The sequence below is a fragment of the Giraffa tippelskirchi genome, chromosome 5, assembly GCF_054371585.1.
Source record: "Giraffa tippelskirchi isolate mGirTip1 chromosome 5, T2T-mGirTip1v1.2.pri, whole genome shotgun sequence".
Taxonomy (NCBI): domain Eukaryota; kingdom Metazoa; phylum Chordata; class Mammalia; order Artiodactyla; family Giraffidae; genus Giraffa; species Giraffa tippelskirchi.
In genome coordinates, this window is record NC_137279.1 from 57,362,706 (window position 1) to 57,384,753 (window position 22,048).

At 38.4% G+C, this 22,048-nt stretch overlaps 2 protein-coding genes across 20 annotated transcripts in view; one reads left to right on the forward strand and one right to left on the reverse strand.

Moving 5' to 3' along the window:
• SPATA17 (spermatogenesis associated 17) overlaps window positions 1–2,313 on the reverse strand; it is a 307,877-nt gene extending 305,564 nt beyond the window's left edge. For all 16 annotated transcript variants that reach the window (XR_014054082.1, XR_014054083.1, XM_081491687.1 and 13 more), the window contains exon 1: window positions 2,210–2,313. Coding sequence is in view for 8 of the 16 variants with exons in the window: in XM_081491687.1 (XP_081347813.1) it covers window positions 2,210–2,277 (68 nt within the window). In the remaining 8 variants the exon portion in view is untranslated. The remainder of the gene's footprint in view (window positions 1–2,209) is intronic.
• A 257-nt stretch (window positions 2,314–2,570) lies between these two features.
• GPATCH2 (G-patch domain containing 2) overlaps window positions 2,571–22,048 on the forward strand; it is a 199,897-nt gene continuing 180,419 nt past the window's right edge. For all 4 annotated transcript variants that reach the window (XM_081491682.1, XM_081491684.1, XM_081491683.1 and 1 more), the window contains exons 1-2: window positions 2,571–2,748; window positions 17,181–17,900. In XM_081491682.1, the coding sequence (XP_081347808.1) occupies window positions 2,693–2,748; window positions 17,181–17,900 (776 nt within the window). In that variant the 5' untranslated portion in view covers window positions 2,571–2,692. The remainder of the gene's footprint in view (window positions 2,749–17,180; window positions 17,901–22,048) is intronic.

Consider the following 22,048-nt stretch of genomic DNA (forward strand, 5'->3'; position numbering starts at 1 on the left):
CTTAAGAAAATTACCTGTTGACTTTTTCATATGTTAACATTTTATATGCGTTTTTCTTCTATGCTATTCAATACCTTGTTTTTTTTTTTTAACTAGGCAAACTTGGGAATTTCAGTTCCTTCTTTAAAGGCTTTCATTCATATTGAAAATATTAATATTAATAATAAATCAAATAGAAGAAAAGCCAGCCTATTCTTATCATGGCCTTTGTACAGCCCTAGTTTTTTACCCAGGCAACCTCCAGTTTCGGGAAAATGTACATATTGTCAAAAGCCAGGACATGGGGACAAGGATTAACACTGAAATCTGTAGAAAAAGTTATGTCTGCTCGCAGTTCTGTGACACTTCATCAGGCTTTTCTAGAACACTCTTCTCAAGCTCTAAAAATACAGATTAATACATTAACTTGTAAATCTGTGAAAACCAAATGATTATTATACAGAAAAGTTCCTAGTGCAATGCCCAGTGTACAATCAGTGCTTAAAAAATTTTAGTCATTTCCCTTCCTGTTTATGCTTACTCTATTGTATGTATCTTTTAAATGTCTATATTTCACATTAGGTTGTGAACATCAGAGGGATGAAATTTATTTTTTTTAGATATGTATGTCATACATATCTTCATATATACCTTTAACATACATACATACATATGTCATACATACCTTCAACATAATTTACCTATAACAGATAATACACAATTTCTATGTTTAGCTCTTTTTAGTACCTTTAGGTAAACCAGGACCAATGACTGAGTGAAAGATTTATTTATTGAATTATTAGACAAATAATCATTGGGCAGCAATTAGGTGTCAGGAAGTAAAACAGACACTGAAGACAAAAACAATGATAAGCAAAACCTCTACTTCTAGTTTAAAAAGGGATGATATTTATATCCCTCATATAGTATCTCAACCGGAATGTAAAATTAAATTGTGGTAAGTGCTGTAAAAGAGGCACAAGGTACTCTAAGAATGTACTGAAAGAAAGTGAAAGTCAATCAGTCGGATCCGACTCTGAGACCCCATGGATTATAGAGTCCATGGAATTCTCCAGGCCAGAATACTGGAGTGAGTAGCCTTTCCCTTCACCAAGGGATCTTTCCTACCCAGGGATCGAACCCAGGTCTCATGCATTGCGGGTGGATTCTTTACCAGCTGAGCCACAAGGGAAGCCCCAGAATGTAGTAGGTGAGATAAATGTTAGAATAAGAACAGCTCAGCAAGATTGTCTTCTGGGCATATTTTCCATTGGTCTGGTATGTCACTATATTCTACCAATGTCCTTTTCACTTTTTCGGAATTTCTCTTAGCTTAGAAAATGTCCTGAGGCATTGCTTCCAGAAGACCATTGTTCAAATGAACCTTTTGTAAGATGTTTAGGTGTAGAGAGATGGATAGGGCCGCCAGTGTCTTCTTCAGCCCTCTTGACAAATTGGTATTGATTATCCTGTCAGAGTAGTTTACATACTGCCACTCTGGGAAGACAAGTGAGTCATAGAACAGTTGAGTTCAGCGACATTCGTGACATAATGGAGGTAGATGGGGGACACTCCGCGTTCACCCAGCTAAGGAGACAGGGTGAGCCCAGTGAGGCCATCAGACTTTCCACAAGAGGACACAGGTTTCATTCCATTATGGCGTGACGATGTCAAAGGAAAACACTTACCGTACAATTTTATTTCTACTGGAATTTTACTTAAATTATCTCCAGATGATAACATGGCCCCCTGCATCTGGAAGCCCCCTGTATGCTAACACCACTTTCAAAAATTCATGATTCTGTTTGCAGTCTACCAACGAGGAAGACCGGAGAAGGCAATGGCACCCCACTCCAGTACTCTTGCCTGGAAAATCCCATGGACGGAGGAGTCTGGTGGGCTATTGTCCATGGGGTCGCTGGGAGTCGGACGAGACTGAGTGACTTCACTTTCACTTTTCCCTTTCATGCACTGGAGAAGGAAATGGCAACCCACTCTAGTGTTTTTGCCTGGAGAATCCCAGGGACGGCGGAGCCTGGAGGGCTGCCTTCTATGGGGTCGCATAGAGTCGGACACGACTAAAGCGACTTAGCAGCAGCAGCAGCAACGAGGAAGAGAAATGAGTGGTACTCGGTGAGTTAGGCAATGAATTCACAGGACGTTCCTGCTGAGGAGTAACGGGCCGGGGGTGAAGCCAGGCCTTTTTGCGCTCGCCTAATTGATGCCCTACCTGTTCCTGTAGTAGTACTGCTGTGCTATACTCTTCGACCGGGCTTGCAGCCTGGCTAACGTGGCCATAGTCTCCGCTCGCCCGCTGCACCTCTGGAGTTACTCTCGGTCTCCTAGGCAACCGGGCTAAACCATTCCACCGATCCCGGGGATTCAACGTTCGTTGACTTCACATTTTTTTCCCCCACACTCTTTCAGTTTCCGGAACACCAGAAAGAAAAACTAAGAAACTTTGCTAATTAAAGATTTCAAATTATTGGTCCCTCTCCCTTCTTTGAGGAAAAAAGAGGAGATTTTCAGAGAAAGAAGCAGTGGAGGGGGGAGGAGAACTAATGGTTGCTCCCAGCTTCCGGTTTCCGCCTGCTGTCGGCTTCCGGAAGCTCAGCTCAAAATGCTGAACTGCTCCTGGGAAGTCGCTGGTGGTGCGGTAGTTGGAGTCTGTTCTCGGGCCTGAGCCTCGAGGCCAGGCTCTTGGGTGTCGTTAATGTTCGGGGCCGCCGGGCGCCAACCGATCGGAGCTCCAGCCGCCGGGAACAGCTGGTGAGGCTGGCCGCCCTGGGGATGGGCGATCCGGAAAGGGTGTGATGGCCAGGGGCCGCTGGACCTGGAATGGAAGGGGGAGGGAGTTGTGATGGATGATCTGAAAACCTTTAGGCCTTGCTCTCTTTTCGTTCCTGGGATGGACGAAGTTTAAGGAAGGCGTGGAAGTGTGTGCTAAAGATTTGCGAAGGAATACAGTCAATGCTTGCTGATTGCTTGTCTACTACGCCACAATAATGTAGGAGAAAAGCTTTCTATACGCCCGGAGCAATTCATTTCTTCGTTGACTGTTGACAAGACCAGGATTACAGAAGAATCTATCTTACTATAGACATTATTTCCTCATTTTCCTTTTTAAATTTGCGAGATTGTACCAGGTGTTTTCGAAGATCAATTCCCAGAAATCTAGACTTCTGGAAGTTTAAAAGTGGAGGAGACTTGGCCTTCCTACCTCCCTTCTTTTTTGGAATAGGAGTAACCTACCAGTTTCTGTCCCTTGAACGTTCCATTCTAGTTCAGATGAGATGTGCATGGGATGTCCCCTGAGAACTTAAAATGTCAGGGTTAAATTTAGGGTTCGACTGCAGTGTTATACCGCTAAAACACTTTAGAATAATAAACTGCTTTGACTTTGCAAAGTTCTTTCACAAATTGCGTTTTATCCTTATGAGGGCCCTGTGATAGGAGATTATCACAGGCACAGAATGGTTAAGGGACTTGTTCACTGTTGCCATCAGCCTTTAGCCCTAGAGCTGGAAGCTGGGTTTTGGATTTCTAGTTGAAAACTATTTCTACTCCTGTTTTTCTCACAAGACGTTTTCCTCCAAGTATACCCAAGACGAGCAGTGAAACAAACAAAATTTCCACTAACTTTCTCAAACATAAAGTTGAACAACAGGTGAAATGCAGCTGAAATGTGTCTGTTCATTCCTAGATTCCACAGCAAATGAGAATCTGAGGAATTCTAGTAGTCAGTGATCTCCAAGAATTTCTTTTGCATCATTGAATAAAGAATATCTTACTTAGAATGTTTTGAATGAGATCAGATCGTTCTGTAATTCATTTTATAATGAATAGACTTGGTTATACTCCTTTGAAAATATTTTTTAGTTGAAATATAGTTAATTTACAATATTGTATTAGTATTAGGTGTTCAGCACTGTGATTCAGTATTTTTACAGATTGTACTCCATTAAACATTATTACAAATAACGGAGATGGGGCAAATTAGGGGTATGAGGTTGAGATACAAGCTACTATATGCACAATAGATAAGCAACAAGGATACAAGGTATAGCACAGGGAATTATAACCATTATCTTGGTTATGCTCCTTTTCAATACATTTTCCTGTGAAAAAAATAAGGAGCACTTTTTTTTTTAATGATCATTTTATTTTAATGGTAAAGTAGTTAACATAAAATAAAACACATAGTTCTTAAGTGTTTAGTATTTTTAGTTTTGGCAGTTGTATATACTGTGTAATCACAACACAAAACAAGATATAAGACATTTCCATCATCCCAAGCACGAGTCCCTCTCCAGATTACCTTTCTTAATGTTTCACCATTCAGCATCGTTTTAAGAGGGGTAGACAAAATGTGTCGTGTAGATTGATCTGCTCTTGCTATAGTGATACTGATTTGTAGGATAGATGACAATTTAATGGAAAAATATGACTTTTTAAACACTTCTTCCTCCTTCTATCCAAATCATGGTTAGGTACCTCTTTGTAAGGGAAGATCCTTTGGAATAGGAAATGACATCCCACTCCAGTATTTTTGCCTGGAAAATTCCATGGACAGAGGAGCCTGGCGGGCTATAGTCCCAAGGGGTCACCAAGAGTCGGACATGACTGAACACACACACACACATCCTTTTTGTAATATAGAGAACCTTCTTTCAGTTCTCTACTTGAGATGGAATACATCCTTTCTTATGACATCAGAGTATAATATAGTGTCTAGCATGATATTAGTGTTTTTGAATAAAATTCTTGAATTATGCCTGATTTGACAGAATGAGTGTTCCAGAAATTTGGATCCTGTATTTTCTAGTTTATCTGTGCAACCATCTTGTTATTCAGACTTCCTTAATGGAATTTTCTTTTTCATTCATTCATCAGGCATTGACTGTACTGTACTTGTGTGTTTTATCCCAGTGACGAAATCTCAGTGACAGTCAGGATGCTACTTAGTTGGTGTAGTTAACTGGTGCCAGCTTTTGCGTATATATGTCATCTCATGTATTGGGTTGGCCAAGAAGTTTGTTCAGGGGTTTTTCTACAGTGTTATGAAAAACCTGGACAAACTTTTTGGTCAACCCAATAAATCTTTTGAAATAGGTGCTGTTATTTCTTGCGTTTTAGAGATGGCAAGACAAGAGCAGATATTGTTTAAATATTAATAACTTACCCAAGCATCATATTTGCAGTATGATTCTAGTATACCTGGGCTTCCCTTGTGGCTCAGCTGGTAAAAAATCCGCCTGCAATGCAGAAGACCTGGGTTTGATCCCTGGGTTAGGAAGATCCCCTGGAGAAGGGACACTTCTAGTACATCTAAAAAAACAATTTCTTAGTTATCCTAGTATACTGCCTGTGTGTCTGAATGAGGTACCATATCACAAGAAATATGTAAACTGGAAAGTATATGCACAGGTTTGTTAACTAGGCCTGATGTAGTTAATTCTCACCTTGACTTCAACCTTTTCTCCAGTGTCTAGGTTAGTTTTTCAATTTTCAGGCATCACATGGGTGAGTGTAGAGGATTTCTCTCTTTCTTGCTGCTGCTGCCAAGTCGCTTCAGTTGTGTCCGACTCTGTGTGACCCCATAGATGGCAGCCCACCAGGCTTCTCTGTCCCTGGGATTCTCCAGGCAAGAATACTGGAGTGGGTTGCCATTTCCTTCTCCAATGCATGCATGCATGCTAAGTCGTTTCAGTCATGTCCAACTCTGTGCAACCCTATGGATAGCAGCCCACCAAGCTCCTCTGTCCACAGGATTCTCTAGGCAACCCACTCCAGTATTCTTGCCTAGTTCATATTTTTATAAATATAAATAAAATCTTTATAGCTGAAAGTGTCTGTCTCCCCTTCATGCCACCTCATTCACATTTTTGAAAGTAGGGTCGAAGAGTGAAGTAAGTCAGAAAGAGAAAGACGAATGTTGTATATTAATGCATTCATATGGAATCTAGGCAGATGGTACTGATGAACGTATTTGCAGGGCAGCAGTGGAGATGCAGACATAGAGAACAGACTTGTGGACATAGTGGGGGAAGGAGAGGGTGGGATGAATTGAAAGAATAGCATGAAAACATACACATTACCATATATAAAATAGATAGCAAGGGGGAATTTGCTGTGTGACACAGGGAGCTCAACCCAGTGCTCTGTGATAGCCTGCTGCTGCTGCTGCTGCTGCTAAGTCGCTTCAGTCGTGTCCGACTCTGTGCGACCCCATGGACGGCAGCTCACCAGGCTCCGCCGTCCCTAGGATTCTCCAGGCAAGAATACTGGAGTGGGTTGCCATTTCCTTCTCCAGTGCATGAAAGGGAAAAGTGAAAGTGAAGTTGCTCAGTCGTGTCCGACTCGTAGCAACCCCATGGACTGTAGCCTACCAGGCTCCTCCATCCATGGGATTTTCTAGGCAAGAGTACTGGAGTGGGGTGCCATTGCCTTCTCTGTGTGATAGCCTAGAGGGGTGGAATGGAAAGGGAGATGAGAAGGTTTAGGAAGGAGGGGACATATGTATACCTGTTGCTTATTCATGTTGTTTTATGTCCGAAATCACAATATTGTAAAGCAATTATCCTCCAATTAAAAAAAAAAAAAAAGAAAGTAGGGTCTAAAAAGTATCTCTTTTGGTACTTAAAATGTTAACCTGCCTTTTCAAAATTAATTTATTTAATGAACAAATCACATTTAGAATTTGACATGCTATTACTACTTTTTACTTTATTAGTAATTTATATTTAAAGTCAACTTTTGAGTTTTTTGGAAAGACTTTAAAGTTTGAATTCAACAAATTTTTTAAATTAATTATTGATAGTGGAACTATCAAATCATTATTGAAGTATCAAGCTATAGTATCTATTTCACTTTATGTGTCTTTGCTTTAAAAATAGCCATTGCAAATAAACTATATTGATTCTGGACCTTTTCTGCTATAATTTCATTTCTATTTGGTATTTTGATTTTCTTTAGGTCTGCATAGTGAAAACTTTAGGTCTGGAAAACTACTTCTCAATACTGCTTTTTTTTTTTATCTGACCATTTGTTTTGGAGTCAGTTTCATACTCTTAGGTTTGTCTGAATCAGTTTTCCATTTCAATTTGAAATCTGAATTGTCTAAACTTTCAGTGAAGTTATATTTTTCCTTTGTTATTTATTCATTCATTTAGTCCTTGATTGATTTGTTTACCTAGTTGTTGTTTAGTCGCTCAGTTTTGTCTGACTATTTGCAACCCCATGGACTGTAGCCTGCCAGACTCCTCTGTCCATGTGATTTCCTAGGCGAGAATTCTGGAGTGGGTTGCCATTTCCTCCTCCAGAGGGTCTTCCCAACCCAGGGATCGAGCCCAGGTCTCCTGCATAGGCAGGCGGATTCTTTACCTAGACTTTTTTTAAAATATCTGTCAAGCATTATTTTAGGTACTTGTAATTAATAGTCAGTGGTCTTCATTCTCATTCCTATTCTAGGAATTCAGAATATGTTATATATTCAAAAGTATTGAGTAGTCATCATGTATAACCAATGCATGAGACTCATTTCCCAAATATTAGAAGGTTACCTAGAGGTGTTTATTAGATGCTATGAATATTATTAATATATTATGAATTTTTTTTTAGACTTTAAATTATTTTTGTTTTAGACTTTGACTTTCTTTCACTTAGGCAGTTTTTTATTCAATGGTTTACATCTCGAAAGTGAATACAGTGTAAGGAAAAAAGTTTGAATAACTCCTGAAGTTGTTAAATGAACAAAAAGAATCAAAAGAATGATCTTCAAATTTAAATAATGAAGGAGCGGTGTTATTAAATCACTGTTTGGAAAGTTGAGTTCGAAAATCACTATGTGAAAATAGAATTTGATTTTTTTTTCTGAAGCCTTCCATGTATGATCGGTTTTTTGTCTTGTTGGCAGTACGGTAAGGAGGAAGGCAGGGTTTCTGAGGTTTCCCCTGTGACAGAAATGACAAAGTAGCAGCTGCCAGCAATACTTCCAGTTGAGAGCAAGTCAGTAGAACTTTTGCTCCCATCGTGGAAAATGAGTTTTCTGTTTGATGGCAAATCTTGTGACTCTTTACTTGGAAGGATGATATCCTTTCTTTTCTTTTTTTCTTTTCTTTTATCTGTGTATTATTAGGATAGGAATAGGTCAAACACACAGCATTACTTTTTTTTTTTTACTATGAGTTTTTGTTTTTTTTTAATCAAAAGTCTTTAAGGAAGTGCATGGATTTCTTAAAATTCCATGCAAGATTTTTTCAAATGTCTATTATCTTCCCTCTCTCCATCATTCAGAGAGGTTCAAGAACTCAGAAAGGTTGACTGTCTTAGCCTTTATTATGATATACTCAGTGTTCATAGTATAGTTTGTACTTTAAAAGAACAATGATTTGATATTTCAGTAACAATTTCCTCTTGTGTATAGAGGTTGTTAAAGGATGAAATAACTGCTCTCACACTTAAGTACTCATTCTTACCCTCCAAGAATCCCTACAAGGTACTTATTATACCCATTTTTATGATGAAGAAACAGAATCAAAAGATAAGTAATTTGTCCAAGGTCCTATAACTGATGAATGTAGTATAATTTAGCTTCCAAATTCTTGCTTTGACTCTTAAAGCTCATGTTCTTTACAGTGTTCTCCCAGCCTTTTTCTCCCTCTAGAGAATTCTATTCCATGTTTATTGCCTGGTGTCACTATAACATTATAATTAATGATTTACATGTTTCAAAATAAGGTAGATTCCTCCCACCTCCATGCTGCTTTTTTAAAAGACGGAGAAAGGTTACTTATGATTAATGGTTTTATACAGATAGGTCATGGAGAAGGAAATGGCAGCCCACTCCAATATTCTTACATGGAGAATCCCATGGACAGAGGAGCCTAGTGGGCTACAGTCCATGGGGTCGCAAGCATCGGACACAACTTAGCAACTAAACCACTACCACCACCACATATAGGTCAAGGAATTTCTAAGTTAGCCCAAGTGTTACCATTTAATGTTAGAATTATTCTTAATTTCTTGTCCTAAAATACATAAATAGAGAAAATTGAAGATATATCTCTTAATAGGTTACTAGACTGAGATTAAGACTTATTTTAACAAATAATATTACCTTAAGAAAAGAAATCTATAATTTCCTATGAGCAGCAGAAATCTTAGTCAAACTTTAGATAATTCTTAGAAATCATATTTTGTTAAATCAGTCATAAAATTGAGCCCTTGATGTATGAACTTGCCAGGTGCCTCAGTGGTAAAGAATCTGCCAAGCAGTAGACACAAGTTCAATCCCTGGGTTGGGAAGATCCCCTGGAGAAAGGTATGGCTACCCACTCCAGTCCAGTATTCTAGCCTGGAAAATCCAATGGACAGAGAAGCCTGGTGGGATACAGTCCATGGGGTTGCAGAGAGCTGGACATGACTGAGCAACTAACACATTCACTTGTGGTTTTTTTTTTTCATGCTATATTTTTCTCTCCTGGGAATAGTAGTTATTGCTTAATACAGCCTTCAAAAAAGTAATATTTTGCCATTGACAAAATAGTTAGTAGCTGGTTATTGAGAGGCATTTGTTTTCTGGGCTTTCTTGGTCTTCAACTCCTGCTATGCTTTCTTCTACATTGTTGACGCCCTTTGAGGCCCTTGGTTCATTTGTCAACTTGTCAGTTCTTCAAGGATATAGGAGAGGTAATTTAGAACTAGGGCAGCTTTCTCACTTTTCTCCCTTGAACCAAAAACTTTCATAAAAACCCTTAAACTCAGTTGCAGGGTTTTCTACAGTATCTGATCTTTCTCACTCCAGATCAGTGGTCCCCAAACTTCGTGGCACCAGAGACTGGTTTTATGGAAGACAATTTTTCCATGGACTTGGGGAGGGAGGCCTAGGGGGAATTGTTTTGGAATGATTCAAGCACATTACACTTACGCACTTTATTTCTAATTTAATGCTGCCACTGATCTGACTGGAGGTACCGGTCCATGCCCAGAGGTTGAGGACCTTTACTCTAGAACATATGTTTTTTTAGGAAGGCCTTTTTCTTAATTAATTATAACTTGGTGTTAAAGGAAAGCAGCAAGAGCAATTGACTCATTTTAGTGGATGTTTAATGTTGCCTGGAGGTGGACAAACAAATAAACAAACTTGACCTTTGGCCAAATATTCTTGTATAAAACGGGCATATCAGATTCTGGATTGATTATACGTTTTAGATTGCTCAGCATGATCTAATATGACCTGAAAAAACAAAATGCTTATCAAGTCATTTCCTATGATAAAGTCCAACTTTATATAAATAATGGGGCTGTAATTTTATTCTGTTTGTTTGGACTAGCTTAAGAAAATGATTAGTGAGCTGTTCTCTTAGACATTATACTCAGTGCAAACTAAGCCCAAAAGATTTCATTTCTAGCAGGTCCCAAATGAAGAGGAATTGTTTTGTAAATGTGAATACATAATTTTCAAGTTAGCTAAGTTGTGATTCACTGGATTTTACAATAATTCAACCTTAAAAACTATGGTTGCTTAATAAACAGATTTTTGTCCTGGAAAGTTCCATATTTCCAGTGTTCACCTCCATTAGGAGAGGACTTATTTAAGAAAATATCTTTGGGATAACATGTTTTAGGGCAGTGGTCTTTAATAACTGCCAAGGCAAAGGGAATAAAGGAGCTACTGATCATGTGATGGTCTCTTATAATGACTTTATTTCTGTGAAGCTTGTTGATGCCAATTTTACCTGAGAGATGTGAGTGAAGCAGCTTGACAAACTGTAATAGTACTGGCTCATTTACAGAATTTTGGTTGAGATTGATTTGCAAGACTGGTGAGTTGAAACTAAAGGGGAAAAGGTGATTTGAACTCTGAATGTCACTTAAATTTTTTTTTTCCATTTATTTATAAGTTGTTTTTTTTTTCCTGAAAAGCTTTTTAAAGTAGTTTTTAGTTGATTGGTGTTTGAACCACATGATGGAATACACTAGATTCTTCTTGTTAAAATATTTTTTAGTTTCTCCTGAGAAAATCAATATAAGATCAGATAAGACTGGCACAATTTTAATAATGTTTTAAAGAAAGTTTGCTTTCATTTTTAGTAATACTGTTGGTTATATTTTGTTAAATTACGTTAGAGCAATACTAATGAATTACTTTAAATGAAATTAGTTGAATAGTATCAAAGTTTCAGTGGATTAAATCTCATGTGCTAATCTTTTTCTAATGTTAGGACCATTGCATTTTCTCTCCCAAAGTAAAGCACCAAGTTGTCACTTCCAAAATAACCTGCATTTTTAGTTGGAGGCTATCTTCATGTGTTGAGTTAATTTCATGTTACTATTTAGAACCAATCTTTCACCCATGGTAAGGAAACAATTTCTTTAAAAAGTAAGTTCCTCCAGAATCAGGTGATACTGAGACTTCTTTTAGACAAAGGATCTTTATTGTAGTATATGTTACACTGGCTTGTTTGATGTTCAGTCGCATAGTTGTATCCGACTCTTTGCAACCCCATGGACTACAGCACACCAGGCTTCCCTGTCCTTCACCATCTCCCAGAGCTTGCTCAAACTCAGGATCATTGAGTCAGTGATGCCAACAGACCTCTCTTTAAGAATTTTCCACAGTTTGTTGTGATCCACACAGTCAAGGGCTTTAGTGTAGTCAGTGAAGAAGAAGTGGATGTTTTTCTGGAATTCTCTTGCCAGCCAGATGTTCAAGCTGGATTTAGAAAAGGCAGAGGAACCAGAGATCAAATTGCCAGCATACATTGAACCATAGAAAAAGCAAGAGAATTCCAGAAAAACATATACACTGGCTTACAGTGAGTTATTTTAAAGGTACAGTATTGTTTTCAAAGATAATAATTCTCAGACAACATTTCTTCCAAAGAAGTAACGTTAAAGGAAAAGAACAAAATACTCTTTGCAATAAAGGGAAAACAATAACATAATAACGTATAGGTATTGGAAAAAAGATCCATTTAGCTTATCAGTGTAGTTGGAATTTTAGCCCTTGTATTGGCTTACTACTCGTTTCTATGTGATGCATATTCTCTTCATCAAGTTCAGTGTTTTGAAACCCCAGTACTACACAGAACCTTTTTAAAGGAAACAAGAAAAAAGTCTTAGTAGCCTTGCAGAGTTCATTTAAAATTGTTGTTGTTCTGTCAGTGAGTCATGTCTGACTCTTTGTGACCCAATGAACTGTAGCACCCCAGGCTTCCCTGTCATCCTCTACCTCCTGGAGTTTGCTCGAATTCATGTCCATTGAGTTGGTGATATTATCTAACCATCTCATCCTTTGCCACGCCCTTCTCCTTTTGCCTTCAGTCTTTGTCAGCATCAGGGTCTTTTCCAATGAGTTGGTTCTTTGCATCAGGTGGCCAGATATTTATTTGAATCACCATGGTTTTGAAAAATATGTGTCTCTATAGACTTTTTGTTTACTCATTCAGAATGTCAAAGGAGATAGATATGGAAAATACAAACCCACATTAACTGGAAGACAATGTCCTGTTACTTAATTGCTCACAGAATGCATTTTACTGAGGCATCATTGGTTCTTTGAATTTAACTCGCTCTCCCCACCCTAATGCGCTGATTTAAGTCTGTCATCCCCTTTTTGTATTCAGGAAAATATAATGCTTAACTGTGAGTCATCAGCTTTATATAGATACATATTAAATCTGTCTCTATAATAAATAGTATCTCCTGCTACTAAATCAGTCATAAACAAAAGTGCAAACTGGATACTGGAATTAATGGAGGTGTTCTTGAGTGTAGTTAGGTGAGCATTCAGGCTCTGGAACCAGATTGTCATACTTTGAATCCTGCTTTTCCCACTTCCTGCATGTGACACTTCGGGCCAGCTGCCTTAAATCTCTGTCTCTGAGTATTTCATCTCCCACTTTATAGAGTTATTATGTGAAAATGAAATGAAGTCCAGTAAGTTGCCTACATATGAACAAGTTTCTTTCTGAGAGTGCGTTCATAAGTCCAACAGACTTAGCCTAGGTACCCAATGAACCCAATCGGCTGTATGGTACTGTACTGTAATAGATTTCCAGTGCTTTTCACACAAATAATACACAAAAAATAAAGAAAATATTTTTAAATCTTAGAGTACAGTACCTTGAAAAGTACAGTAGTACCAGCTACATCACTGCTGCTTTTACACTTGCTTCAGAACATCCTGTGCTTAAAACAAAGATACTATACAGTACCATACAGTAATGTACAAAAAAGCACAACTACTTGTAAAAGATGCATGCACATGACAATGTATGCCAGACATGTGAACTAACTCATGTGATTAGCCAGTCATGTGAACACACATTTGCATGTTTGAAAGTTTGCAACTTGAAGGTTCATATGTAGGAGACATACTGTAATGCATATAAAACACTTAGAAATGGGTCTGGCACATAATAAGTACTCAAGTTTTGGAAGTCTTCAGTTCAGTTCAGTCACTCAGTCGTGTCCAACTCTTTGCGATCCCATGAATCGCAGCACGCCAGGCCTCCCTGTCCATCACCAATTCCCGGAGTCCACCCAAACCCATGTCCATCGAGTCGGTGATGCCATCCAGCCATCTCATCCTCTGTCATCCCCTTCTCCTCCCACCCCCAATCCTCCCCAGCATCAGGGTCTTTTCCAATGAGTCAACTCTTTGCATGAGGTGGCCAAAGTATTGGAGTTTCAGCTTCAACATCAGTCCTTCCAATGAACACCCAGGAATGATCTCCTTTAGGATGGACTGGTTGGCTCTCCTTGCAGTCCAAGGGACTCTCAAGAGTCTTCTCCAACACCACAGTTCAAAAGCATCAATTCTTCGGCTCTCAGCTTTCTTCACCGTCCAACTCTCACATCCATACATGACTACTGGAGAAACCATAGCCTTGACTAGAGGGACTTTTGTTGGGAGAGTAATATCTCTGCTTTTCAATATGCTATCTAGGTTGGTCATAACCTTCCTTCCAAGGAGTAAGCGTCTTTTAATTTTATGGCTTCAATCACCATCAGCACTGATTTTGGAGCCCAAAAAAATAAAGTCTGACACTGTTTCCACTGTTTCCCCATCTATTTCCCATGAAGTGATGGGACCAGATGCCATGATCTTAGTTTTCTGAATGTTGAGCTTTAAGCCAACTTTTTCACTCTCCTCTTTCACTTTCATCAAGAGACTATTTAGTTCTTCTTTGCTTTCTGCCATAAGGGTGGTGTCATCTGCATATCTGAGGTTATTAATATTTCTCCCGGCAATCTTGATTCCAGCTTCTTTCTTCCAGCCCAGCGTTTCTCATGATGTACTCTGAATATAAGTTAAATAAGCAGGGTGACAGTATATATCCTTGACGTACTCCTTTTCCTATTTGGAACCAGTCTGTTGTTCCATGTCCAGTTCTAACTGTTGCTTCCTGACCTGCATACAGGTTTCTCAAGAGACAGGTCAGATGGTCTGGTATTCCCATCTCTTTCAGAATTTTCCACAGTTTATTGTGATCCACACAGTCAAAGGCTTTGGCATAATCAATAAAGCAGAAGTAGATTTTTACTGGAACTCTTGCTTTCTAGATGATCTAGTGGATGTTGGCAATTTGATCTCTGGTTCCTCTGCCTTTTCTAAAACCAGCTTGAACATCTGGAAGTTCACGGTTCACGTATTGTTGAAGCCTGGCTTGGAGAATTTTGAGCATTACTTTACTAGCATGTGAGATGAGTGCAATTGTGCAGTAGTTTGAGCGTTCTTTGGCATTGCCTTTCTTTGGGATTGGAATGAAAACTAACCTTTTCCAGTCCTGTGGCCACTGTTGAGTTTTCCAGATTTGCTGGCATATTGAGTGGAAGTCTTATGTACCCCATATTTTAAGTGTTAAGTCCAGTTTAATCACCTTTGTGTTCATTTTCAAGTTATGATTAAAAGGAAAAGACCAAGTTGAAAGTTGTTAAAGGGATCTTGTGAGGGCCTGAAATTATGAACTATGAAGACTATCTGGCCATCACTTTGTTTTATAAGTAAAATTTTATTAGAACACAGCTATACCCATTCATTTCTGTATTCCTGATAACTGTTTTGGGCTTACCATGGAAAAAGTTGAGTAGTTGTGATGGAGACCTAATGGCCTGCAGAGCTAAAATATTTTCCACTGGGTCCTTTACGAAAATGTGTGCTAAGTCGTGTCCGACTCTTTGCGACCCCTTGAACTACAGCACTCCAGGCTTCCCTGTCCACTATCTTCTGGAGTTTGCTCAAATTCAAGTCCATTGAGTCAGTGATGCTATCTAACCATCTCATCTTTTGCTGCCCTCTTCACCTTTCACCTTCAGTCTTTCCCAGTGTCAAGGTCTTTTCTAACAAGTCGGTTCTTTGCATCAGGTGGCCCAAAGTATTGGAGCTTCAGCTTCAACATCAGTCCTTCCAATGAATATTCAGGCCTGATTTCCTTTAGGATTGACTGGTTGGATCTCCTTGCTGTCCAAGGGACTCTCAAGAGTTTTCTCCAGTACCACAATTCAAAGCATCATTCTTCGGTGCTTAGTTTTCTTTATAGTCCAACTCTCACATCCGTATATGACTATTGGAAAAAACGTAAGTTTGACTACATAGACCTTTGTTGGCAAGGTGATGTCTTTTGCTTTTTAATATGCTATCTAGATTTGTCATAGCTTTCCTTCCAAGGAGCAAGAGTCTTTTAATTTCATGGCTGCAGTCACCATACACAGTGACCTTGGAGCTGACAAAAATAAAATCTGTCACTGCTTCTACTTTTTCCCCTTCTATTTGCCATGAAGTTCTGGGACTGGATGCCATGATCTTAGTAGTTTGAATGTTGAGTTTTAAGGCAAATTTTTCACTCTATTCTTTCACCTTCATCAACAGACTCTAGTTCCTCTTCACTTTCTGCCGTTAGAGTGGTATCATCTGCATATCTGAGGTGGTTGATATTTGTCCCGCAAAGTGGAAAACAGAAAATAAGCCCACCCCTGCTATAGACTCCAGAAACTATAAACTTCTGTAATGGAGAATATTTTGATCCTAGGTGCTTCTAGAACTCAGTTTAAGAAATAATTGTTAATGATCTTCATAAGAAAGGTGCATATTTGAATTACCTCTAATGTTTCAAAGATAAAATCATGTGTCTGCGACCTGTATCTTACCAACTTAGAATCTTTGAGAGTTGAGTTTGGAAAGGACTCATGTAATTTACAAGGATTCCTAAAGAATACTGATGTTTATCCTTGCTGACTAGTAGATGATTTTCTCACATAGTTCAGTTTTTTAGTCTCTGTTTTTTAAGGCCTAAGCAACTGCTTCAGATTGATTGTAAACAAATTATGGGCCATAGTAGACCAGTGGGGCTCCAGGTTAAATATGAACATAGTTTCTGCTTCATTGTGTTGTGAGATTACCCCAGGGTTTCCGTAGTAGCTCAGCTGGTAAAGAATCCGCCTGCAATGTGGGAGACCTGTATTCAATCCCTGGGTTGGGAAGATCTGGAGAAGGAACAGCTATCCACTCCAGTATTCTAGTCTGGAGAATTCCATGGACTGTGTAGTCCATGGGGTCGCAAAATGTCGGACATGACTGAGCAACTTCCACTTCACTTCACAAATATATGTCCTGTGTTTGGTTAAATTTTCTTTTCACATGTATTACAAATCTTGAATGTACCTGCCTGCCTGCCTTGCATATCATGGCAGTGCCTGAGTAGAGCATGTGGTGAGTAGAGGATTGTACGTTTCCTTGTTTCCTTAGAAATTGGTGTGTGTTTGTGTGTATGTGTGTGTGTGGTCGGGCAGCAGGGGATTGAGAAAGTTCTCTCTACTCTTATATCTGCTCTAGAAAAACTGGCTCTAGGGAGAGGACAGGTGTATGGAGATGTAAAGGGAAATAACTTTTCCATAATTAGACAATAAAAATATAAAATTACTGAGCTCTTTCATTGTGGATATTATGCTTACTCTATCTTGAAGTAATTCCTATTTTAATAAAAGAACTTATACAAGAAAAAGCTTAAAAATGAGTCAGAATACTTGGAACTGTATTTTCTTGAATAGAAAAACTAAGTAGCTTTTAAATATTTCTTTATAATAACTATTAATTCTAGTCAGATTTAGTGTGAATTGTCTGCAGCAATAGACTATGTTGGTATGGTTAACTCTATTTAATTTTTTTTTTCTTTCTCTCCTTAAAAAAAATGTAGGCATTTCAGTCGAACCATGGAAGAACTGGTTCATGATCTTGTCTCAGCCTTGGAGGAGAGCTCAGAGCAAGCTCGAGGTGGATTTGCTGAAACGGGAGACCATTCTCGAAGTATCTCTTGCCCTCTGAAACGCCAGGCCAGGAAGCGGAGGGGGAGAAAACGGAGGTCGTATAATGTTCATCACCCATGGGAGACCGGTCACTGCTTAAGTGAAGGCTCTGATTCTAGTTTAGAAGAACCAAGCAAGGATTATAGAGAGAACCACAATAATAATAAAAAGGATCACAGTGACTCTGATGACCAAATGTTAGTGGCGAAGCGTAGGCCATCATCCAACTTAAATAATAATGTTCGAGGGAAAAGACCCCTCTGGCATGAGTCTGATTTTGCCGTGGACAGCCTTGGGAACAGAACTCTGCGCAGGAGGCGGAAGGTCAAGCGCATGGCCGTGGACCTCCCGCCGGAGAACCCCAACAAGCGGACAATGACCCAGCCCCTGGAAGGTTGCAGAGATCAGGACATGGACAATGACAACAGAGCTTACCAATATCAAGAGTTTACCAAGAACAAAGTCAAAAAAAGGAAATTGAAAATAGTTAGACAGGGACCAAAAATCCAAGATGAAGGAGTAGTTTTAGAAAGTGAGGAAATAAGCCAGACCAATAAGGACAAAATGGAATATGAAGAGCAAAAAGTCTCAGATGAACTCATGAGTGAAAGGTGACTTTTCTATTCTCTAAATATAAAAATGTCTCCAGTGTTTGTGGTTGATTGTGTTTTGGATTTTAATTAATTCTGTTTGAAAGTGATTATAAGTTATAATAACGGTAGTGATACTACTGTTTAACCACAGTTGTGTTTACTTATAATTTATGATGTTTCGCGCAAAGCAAAATTGCTTGTTTGATTTATACAAAGTCTTTTGATTGTGTCCTAATGACTTAATTTTCAGCTACGAAGAGAAAAGGAAGTGGATTTTCAATGGGAAAGAATTCTTTTGAATAACCACACATTTATAACTCTTAGAATTGCATTATAATTATTTATTTGTTTAATTATAGAGCTTTAGCCGTTGGTGCTTTTTAGTGTCATGATCCATCAGTGTATTCTAATTTCTGAGAACCAAACCTTGTACCACTTCACAGTGTGTGACTAGATATTTTAAGAAGTCTGTAGATTGCTAGGATTCTGATCACTTATGAATTGTAAAACCCAATATATAGTCCAGAAACTCCTGACCTTGTTTTTAGACAAATGGGAGAAGGAGTGATCCTTTGGCGATTAGTCTAATCAATCCATTCTAGAAAGCAGGTGTATCACAATGAGAGTTGTTAAGGACTGTTTTGACATCTTCAAAAGGTAAGTGATCGCTTTTCTTTTACACAGAGCTAATGTCACCTATAGGAATGAGAAAACAGAGACCCTGTTCATCCTTTTAAGCATATCCTTAAAATCAAATGCAAAACTACAATTAAGAAAAAATATTCTTTAAAAATGATCGGGAAAGAGTATTTGATTTTTAGTTGGTAGGATTGGCATCATTTTAATAATGTGGAGTGTGAGCTATGGATATATATAGATATAGATATGTAGTATGTATATATCTATATCTATATATAGATATATAGATTCTACAAACTTATAGTAGGCCCTACTCATATCTGTAACCCTTGTAAATGTGGTTACAGATATGAGTAGGGCCTAGTATAAGTTTGTAGAAAGTACCTTTTATTAGAGGTAGTTTGCTGTTTATGTAATTTTTCTAAGTAACTAAAAATAACTTAAATGTTTTAGGAAGATTGTGAAAACTTTATTTTACCTGCATTTCTTCCAAAAAAGTTGTCATTTTTTACTGGAATAAGAATTATTTGTATGCTAGTATTGGACCATTGTGGCTGAGGACCATCCAGCTGGACTTGAAAGTAATTATCTTTCTCAGTTGCTGGGAAAGAGGATGTGTGGCATTTGAGATAAATCCTCAATTCTGGATTATTCACAGGTTACCTGCTTTCTCGATTGATTGTGTAAGCCCCTCCTTTTATCGAACTCTGCCTTTTATTGACAGTATACCCTGGACTAGAAATGAGATGAAACTCTTTTCATTTCTTTTCATTGTAAAAAGTATTTGAGTATTAGGTTGTAATCAGGCTACCCTGCAGTCATCAATCTAACTACAAGTTTCAAAAAAGGATGTTTTCACTCCTGAGTAAATTATTTTTTTTCCTTGTATCTTAAACTTACTCAACCAACTATTTCTTATGGTCACTTAAGAATTAGGTATATATTCCTTCTGTGGGAAGATTACTAAATAGTTAAAGTATCTTCTCAACAAGAATAAATGCCTTTTGAGACTACTTCCAAGACTTTCCAACTGTACAAAGCTATATATTACATTCGAACTAATTTATAGATGCGAATGGAAAACTTTTCTCCATGTGTATGATTTAGGGCTTCCCTGGTGGCTCAGATGGTAAAGAATCTGCTTGCAGTGCCGGAGACTTGAATTTGATCTGGGTCGGAAAGATCCCCTGGAGAAGGAAATGGGCAACCTACTCCAGTATTCTTGCCTGGGAATTCTCATAAAGTCCTTGGGGTCACAAATGATTTAACACACATTTGAATAACTACTGGGTACTGTTCACTCGTCCCAAGACAAACTTGATCCTCTCCAGCCTCATAATCTGGGACAGCCACACGAGCACATGGTGGTAAAGAAACGTGGTGAGCAGAAGGTACTGGGGATTAGTAGCCTTGTCCAGATATTGGAGGATTTAAGGCAGGTCATCCCAGGTAGACAGAATAGCTCATCCAGAGGTGTGGGTTGTGAGGCAAGTGTGATGTATGTGAGCAAATATATGTAGTTCCTTATTACTCCAATATGAAGTGGGAACAGAGGCTACAGCAGTAAGTGTGCTTTGGAGGCCTATGTGCTCTGGTATTTTGAATTTCATCATACAAGTAATGAAAAATCAGTGAGGAATTTTTAGCATAATTAGATTTACATTTGATCAAGATCCCTGATCTCTACCACAGTGTCTTTAGTTTTGGCTGACCTTCAGACCATCCTTAAGAGGAAGGTGAATTATGATGGTGATGTGCTTAGTCACTCAGTCATGTCTGACTCTTTGCAAACACATGGAAGTAGCCCACCTAGCTCCTCTGTCCATGGGGATTCTCCAGGCAAGAATACTGGAGTGGGTTGCCATGCCCTTCTCCATGGGATCTTCCCAACCCAGGGATCGAACCTGGGTCTCCCACATTTCGGGTGGATTCTTTACCATCTGAGCTACCAGGGAAGCCCATGGTGATGATAGTAAAGGAATAAAACTGTAGGAGCAATTTTAAGAGTTGGAATTAGTGGAAGGGTGGCTGACTGTACTTTGGGACAGATGAATGAGAAAGAGAACTCTCAGATGATGCCCAGGTTATCAAGAATAGAAAATACAGGCAATGAGCAGACTGGGGCAGGATTTTAGAGTTGGTGTACATGTATTAATTCAATAAGCATTCATAAGTCTGTTCTCTGAATACTGTGCTATAAAAGTCATACTAAAAAAAAAGTGGGAAGAGGTCTTTGGAAATAAGCAATAATGACTGTCAGCTGTTGAAAATGAAAAAAATGCCTTCTGTTTAAGTTCTTTTTCTGATTTGTTAAGCACACTAACAGCCACATGATATGAACACTACTAGATATCAGTTAGATGAAGTGTAAATAAGAAAGCGTGTTGTTGAAAACACAGGGAAAAACATCTCAAAGTAGGACAAGGATTGTTAAGGACTAATTGCTGGTCTTAGGGAATTCCGATTTTCTTACATGTTTAAGAAGAGCTCCAGGCAGAGAAGAAAGAGACAGGGATACTGCTTGGAGAAAGAACATAAGGATCAGAGATGGGATGGAAAGAATTTAGGTGGGGGCCTATCCATGGAAAGCTTTGAAATCTACATTTAATACAGTAAATGTGAGGAAGTAATTTAACAATTTTAGTAGAAGACTTTTCTGTTTTACATAGACATGTACATACACCTACATATATGTACCTGTGTGTTTTATAAACTTTCTTTAGAATAGTTCTAGATTTACGGAAAGATTGCAAAGATGGTACAGAAACTATAGTCTGTATACCCTGTTCCCATACGTTCCACACCCAGTTTCTCCTACTGTTGGTATCATCTGTTAACTTTGATATTAATGCGTTTGTCAGAACTAATGAGCCAATGTTGACACATTATCGAAAGTCAGTACTTTATTAGAAAATCCTTGGTTTTTATTTGCTGCCCTTTTTCTGCTCCAGGATCCTGTCCAGGATATTATAATGTTAGTCAACCAGTTATGTTTTGAAAAGATGTGCCTGGCTATCTGTAGAATAGATTAGAGGGGATAAATCTGAATTCAGAGAGATTGGAAAACCATTGTACAAAAAGAAAAACATATAGGTTCACACTCCTTTATCTGTAAATCTAAATTCTGAAAGCTGTGAAAAACTGATGAATTTGTGGCCAGACCTAACTTGACCTGTATTTAATGTGGATATTCCTTCTTTTAATTGAAAAAATATAGTAGTATATTTGATTACAAAGTGCTATCGCAGATCCGTTAGGCATTTTAGAATGTACCTTTCTAAAAGTGTAAAAAAGTATGAATTTTGAATAATTTTGCCTCGAGGGTTTCAGAAAAAGAATTTAACCCAGGGTGTGTATGATAAGGTCCTTTATAAGTGTTTGTGTTGATGGGAGAAAACAAGAAAGCACTACTCAGTCACAGAGGAAAAAAAAATCTATAGCAGCTTGGGCAACTAAACAGCAGAAAGATAATGTTTCTGAAGTGTTTTTAATACTCTAATATCACTGTGTATAGAAGAGCATACCTG